General features: G+C 43.0%; 1 protein-coding gene across 1 annotated transcript in view; it reads left to right on the top strand.

Annotated features, from left to right (window-relative positions):
- The window catches only part of LOC112069977 (atlastin-1), a 13,366-nt gene extending 10,448 nt beyond the window's left edge, over window positions 1-2,918 (top strand). Inside the window, 3 exon segments of the mRNA XM_070438791.1 lie at window positions 26-304; window positions 853-867; window positions 1,384-2,918. Of these exon segments, the coding sequence (XP_070294892.1) occupies window positions 26-304; window positions 853-867; window positions 1,384-1,509 (420 nt within the window). The 3' untranslated portion in view covers window positions 1,510-2,918.
- Window positions 2,919-6,101: the final 3,183 nt, after the last annotated feature.

Here is a 6,101-nt window from a genome sequence, read left to right as displayed (position 1 = left end):
TCCCCTATAACCAACTCTGTTCCAGGTGGACGAGGTGTTCAACCAGTACATCAAGCACAACGACTCCAAGAACATCTTCCACGCCGCCCGCACCCCGGCCACGCTGTTCGTGGTCATCTTCATCATGTACGTGGCGGCGGGCATCACGGGRTTCGTGGGGGTTGACATCATCGCCAGCGTGTGTAACATGATTCTGGGCCTGACGCTGATCACCCTGTGTACCTGGGCCTATATACGTTACTCCGGGGAGTACCGAGAGCTGGGCCAGGTCATCGACCAGGTGGCTGGAGCACTCTGGGACCAGGTAGGTCCCCAGACCTGGGCTATGCCCAAATTGTATTTTATTCTATATTTTWGTGTATAGCCAGAGGTACGGTGTCCATTTTTAGGATATCCTCAGTCTCATACCTCACCCCGTCCATTGTGTTAAATCTCACTCCTTCATGAAGGGATTGACTCAAAGAAGGAAAAGGAATGACTCGAGGAAGGATTGAGGCTGAGGATGTCCTAAAATGGACACCGTACATACGCTCTATGACAATGTGCGTTATCATATCAATGTGTGTACCATAAAGTGATTCAAAGTTTATGGACTCCTAAACCAGAAGGATCCTCAGTTTTAACTAGAGATGTTGTGTATAAGTAAGCTATAGAGCATTTAAACCACTAGGTGGCGACATACAACACATTTTACTGTGTTGAACAATCTGGAAATAATCGCAACGTGTTGTCTTTAGAGTTGGAGCTGAAGAAAACATTTCAAACATGTAAATATTTCATATTACATTTGATTTATTTTAAATGATTTGTCTAAGACCTGTGTTTATGTTTTTCCTCTATGTTTTGCAACAGGGAAGCACAAATGAGGTGAGTGGGGAGTTGTGCTCTGTCAGTCAGTGTTAGGCCATAGAGATAAAAAGAGAACTCCAGATGGATAGAACTAGTTTAATCCATAAGGGCACAGATGGTATAGGTCCTTACTGATGTTTCAAGCCTTACTTTGGATATAGGTCCTACCGGATGGTTTTTCAATCCATCTCTAATGGTATAGGTCCTACTGGATGTTTCAATCCCATCTCTAGAACGTATACCATAGAGTATTGTTGAAACATCCCAGAGGAACCATATACCATAGAGATGGATTGAAACATCCGGATCACCCTCTTCCTCTCCCTATTGGTTAGTCTGAAATGCACCCTCTTCCTCTCCGGTTGTTCACAGGTTCTGTAGAAGGCTAAATGTTGTCTAGGAAGTGCCGTTTCTGTATCTAGACACATTTGGAACCAACGATCTTGAGGATTCTGACAATGATTTATTTAAATGCCCTCTCTTCTTGGCCAGATAGTTACGATCCCTCTTCTCATTTCCTCCTCCTTTCTCCAGGCGCTGTATAAGCTGTATAACGCTGCAGCCAATCACGGGCACCTGTACCACCATGCGTTCTCTGGTCCCCAGGCCCCCGAAGAAGAGGGGGAGGCCCCCGAGAAACCCACCAGGAAGAGGAACTGACTGGGTGACCTGATTGGCTAGAGCACAGCAGGGACTGCTGGGTACCTCTTAAGTAGCATGATGGACAGAGAGGGGGGAAGCATCCTCTTTTACTATGGTATTGGCTGGAATAGTCCAGTGACGTGTTCACTATTTTAAATCCAAATGTGGACAATGTAATGTCCCAGAGGCACAATCTCCCTTTGAACTGGGGMTGCTGCCCTATCAACAAATGGGGATTTTCACTTATCATTGTCCTTCATTTGGAGAACATAGGTGCAGTAGAGTAATTTATAGTTTACGGCATATTTGATTGTCTTACGTCAGATAGCGTGACGAACGACCGTCTGCACTGGTAGTTTGGCAACGCGTTTCCCTTTTAGAAAAAACGAAGCCATCTGTCTGAAGACAATGCTGCTGATTTTCACAAATAGTTCACCTGATTATGCRATTTTGAGGAGAGAGGTTTAATTGAAGTTGACCTCTGACCTGTAACTGACTGGCGGGTCTCATGTATATTGATGTTTGATCAAGTTTAGTGCTTTTTATCTAAGAAACGTGTACGATGGATGCATCCTAAATCACACCCTAATAAAAGGGAATAGGGTCCCTTTTGGTTGCAGACAGTATCTTTGCTTAAAATATACATATTTTCATCAGCATGGTAAATCGTTATTGTCTACCATTTTAGGCTCTCCAGTCTTATCTTGAGTCTGGTATATTTGTTAACATTTRTGACATGTTTAGGGCTTGTACTTATTCTGGCACTTTAAAAGGAAAACTCCACCCAAAGACTATCTTTTGGTATTTGTTTCATTAGTCCATTGTTGACATCGTCCTAAAATGTTTTGCTTGTCGGCGATCGCGTCTTAAAGATATGTAACTTTCAAAATACAGAAATTATCCCTGTATGATGSATTTTGTATCATATGATGAAAAACACATCATACTGGGATGGTTTATTTTTATTTTTTAGTTATTCAATCTATGGGTACTGTGTGCCAATCTCGTGCATCTACAGTTTCATGCAGCATTGTCTTCCTTCGTATGTGGCTGCCACTAGTTTTCATGATGTGCACACAGAATTTAAATARATCTTATTGTATCTCAAAATGGTCACAAATTTAGACTGGAACAGAATTCACTGGCGGGGACACGATAGTTGTAATTCAAGTAGTGGAAATACTCCCCAACACTGAGTTAGTTACAGGATAGTTCTGTAGACATGTATAATTTGACCACAGTGTAATTTGTGATGGGATCAAAGAGCCTTCAACTAATAGCACAGGGCTGGGTAGAGAATGATTCTAAACAGTTCAAAAGGTCACACTATCTATTATATGTATCTATCACTTCATATTGGTCTGCTTCCTGCTCAGTTTTGGTAAATAAATGAACTTACAAAACAGAAAATTGTATGATCCTTTGAACTSGTGTGTGGCCTTTTTGTGGGTGGAGGGATGGCTGGGGGAAATAGTCCATTGTACAGAAGAGGAGAGAGAGCGACCATTGTTGTTGGTACAAATTGAATGTTCTAGCAAAGCACTGGAACACACAGAATCAGTTCTAGAATGAGTTTACTGCTCATGAAATATCTTCATAGATCCCTCCTACTAGCCTGGTTTGTACGGTCTTGCCAACTCCTGTAGTCCTTGTCATGCAGCTGTGACCATAGTAGTTGGCAAGACAGCACAAACAGATCTGGGAGRGATGTTCATACATCTCCCCTCTATACTTCTTTAGGCTGTCTGTCTGTCRGGACTACTGCATGGTAAAGATAAAAGGAGGATGCCCTAGAGGGGTAAACCACAACACGGGATCGTTGAGTTAACCAGCMAACTTTAATAAACCKGAAATAACTGTTGATTTWCTGATTCATTAGAGATTCTCCAGTAGTTCTGAAAGTGGAATACTATGTCACGCACAGTATGTGCACAACGTCATTGCCCTCTCTTTCCTCGCTGCGTCCACTGAGCGGTTGGGCCCGCCCTGCAACCTCATTGGATAACTCTGGGCAGGCCTCTTGCTAGCGGTCACTCAAATACGAGGGGCTCATTGGCTGGGGCTGGCCCTTCGTGGGGGGAAATGTAGGGAAAATGTAACCGCACACCTTCAAGAAAAGTTGCTTTCAAACTAGGGATTTTGTGGCTAATTGAGGTAAGTTTTTCTGCATGTATAAATTATACATTGACTTATCCAGCGGGAAGTTTAAAAAAATACTTAGTCACCGGAGCATGTCTTTAAGAAAGCTAAACCTGTTTTGGTTTAGTCCATTAGATCATGCCTGTCTCTTATACACATCTAGATGTGTATAAGAGACATGTATAGTAATACATTTTAAAGACCATGGAGTAGGTGTGTCCACTGGTACTGTATATTTATACATTTTAAAGACCATGGAGTAGGTCCTGTCTCTTATACACATCTAGATGTGTATAAGAGACAGGAGTAGGTGTGTCCACTGGTACTGTATATTTATACATTTTAAAGACCATGGAGTAGGTGTGTCCACTGGTACTGTATAGTAATACATTTTAAAGACCATGGAGTAGGTGTGTCCACTGGTACTGTATATTTATACATTTTAAAGACCATGGAGTAGGTGTGTCCACTGGTACTGTATAGTAATACATTTTAAAGACCACGGATCAAAGCCATTTAACCTTATCTTGCATCCCAAAAATTAACCAGCTTTTTTTGGGGGCCATTTTGTTTTTCAATGTTAATTTACATGTCAGGTTGTTGTCATGGTTATAAAGGTCTGACCAAAGAGGTTTGTACTGTAACAGAGTTCCGAGTCCCGAATGGAACCCCTTCCCCTATACAGTGCACTACTTCTCTGGTCAGAAATAGTGCACCATATAGGGATTAMGGAGCCATTTGGGAMCACAKYGKCAYATACATGAGGCACGGTGATTTGTTCATCGTCGTATAATGTAACATTCACTATAAGACATCAGCGTTATCCTTTTTAATTAAAAATGGGAGAAAATGTCTCTGTCTGATCTTCAACATACAGTGATTTAATATTTAAAAAGGAGAACGTCACGTCGTGTTCATTAGGAACCAAACGGATTGAAACGGATTGAAACGGGGACTGGGAGGCTACCAGTAGGCTGCACTCCAATACGAAGCGCTCACTTTGTTTTTCCCCTCGAACACCACCCCGGTGATGACTCGTTTTTAAAAAAAACGACGTTGGTCAGGTTTTATACGTTTCTGCCAGAATGGTGTTACAAATATGAAACGAGAATWWAAAAAWWAAWAAAATCAATAGGTTTAAATAATTTATTGATAGTTGCTTTTTCAAAAGACAATAGTTACAATTACAGATGAAAGAAATCGACTGTACACAAGAGAATTGTGTATTACTTGAGTGCATAGTTTGGGGTTTTGAACGAGGCATCGGTTGGAGGAAAAAGACAGCTGTTTGGGTCCTTTTCCACAGGCTTGAGGAAAAAAAATGTTGTTTTCGCAGCAAGCTATTGCAGAATGTTGCACTGGAACGAGTTCCTGTCTGCCTTCCTTATAAGCTCACTGTTCCACATCCTGGATTCTTGTCACAGTGAGGGGACTGGAAGCATGACCGTTCGCGCTCCTAACTGTCATACGGGCCAGGACTTACAACCAGTCCTTATACGCTGCACCATTTCACTGTCTGCATGTGCCTAGGCTATATTAAGGACTTGCATCTGTCCAAAGATCCTTATACTCTGTGTAGACAGTGAGGAGGCAACGACGGGCTGACACATGCCTGTCTGCCTCCTCACTGTTCCACATTAGTTCATAGGCCTTATACCTGAATCATCCCTGTATAAGGATGTGACACGTGTGAGGAGGTCTACAGCTGACCTCACTCAACTCATCGCGATTATCCTTATATAGCGCATGTTGGCGACCAGTGTGAGGAGGCAGAACCGGGATGTTCAGCGGAATAATTCAAAGGATCCTGTCTGCCCTCCCACTGATTTCCACATCCTTGTGACAAGTGAGAGCAAATATCCAGCGAATGCTGAACATCCTGTGCTGGGGCTCGTATTTCTAACTAGGTCCAGCATCTCCTTGACCAGTTTATACCTGGGAACAATTGCACGCATCTCGCCTCTCACTGTCCAAACCCTTCTGCTCTCAATGTTAAACCTGTAACTGAACATCCTGTCTGCTCTCCTGTCTCATGCTGCTCTCACGCTACATCCTTATAGCGCGGAACATCCTGTTCTGGCTCCTCACTTGTCCACATCCACCTGACAACTGTCTGCCTCTGCCCTCACTGTCTATCCCTTATACCTGGAAGTCATTCCGTGTCTGGCTCCTCAAACTGTCCACCATCCTTATACTGAACATCCCGTCTGGCTCGACTCTACATCGTCCACATCTATTTTATACCGAAACATCCTTGTTCTGGCCTCCTACATGTCCACATCCTCTATACCTGAACATTCCTGTCTGGCTCCTCACTGTCCATAATCCTATATACCTGAACATCCTGTTCTGGCTCCTCCACTGTCCCACATCCTTATACCTAACATCCTGTTCTGCCTCCTCACTGATCCACATCCTTTATACTCTGAACATCCTGTCTGGCTTCCTCACTGTCCACTCCTCGTTTCTGG

The sequence above is a fragment of the Salvelinus sp. IW2-2015 genome, unplaced genomic scaffold (assembly GCF_002910315.2).
Source record: "Salvelinus sp. IW2-2015 unplaced genomic scaffold, ASM291031v2 Un_scaffold1174, whole genome shotgun sequence".
In the NCBI taxonomy this organism is placed as follows: domain Eukaryota; kingdom Metazoa; phylum Chordata; class Actinopteri; order Salmoniformes; family Salmonidae; genus Salvelinus; species Salvelinus sp. IW2-2015.
The sequence above is the reverse complement of the archived record's forward strand: the minus strand, read 5'-3'. Positions and strand labels throughout refer to the sequence as shown.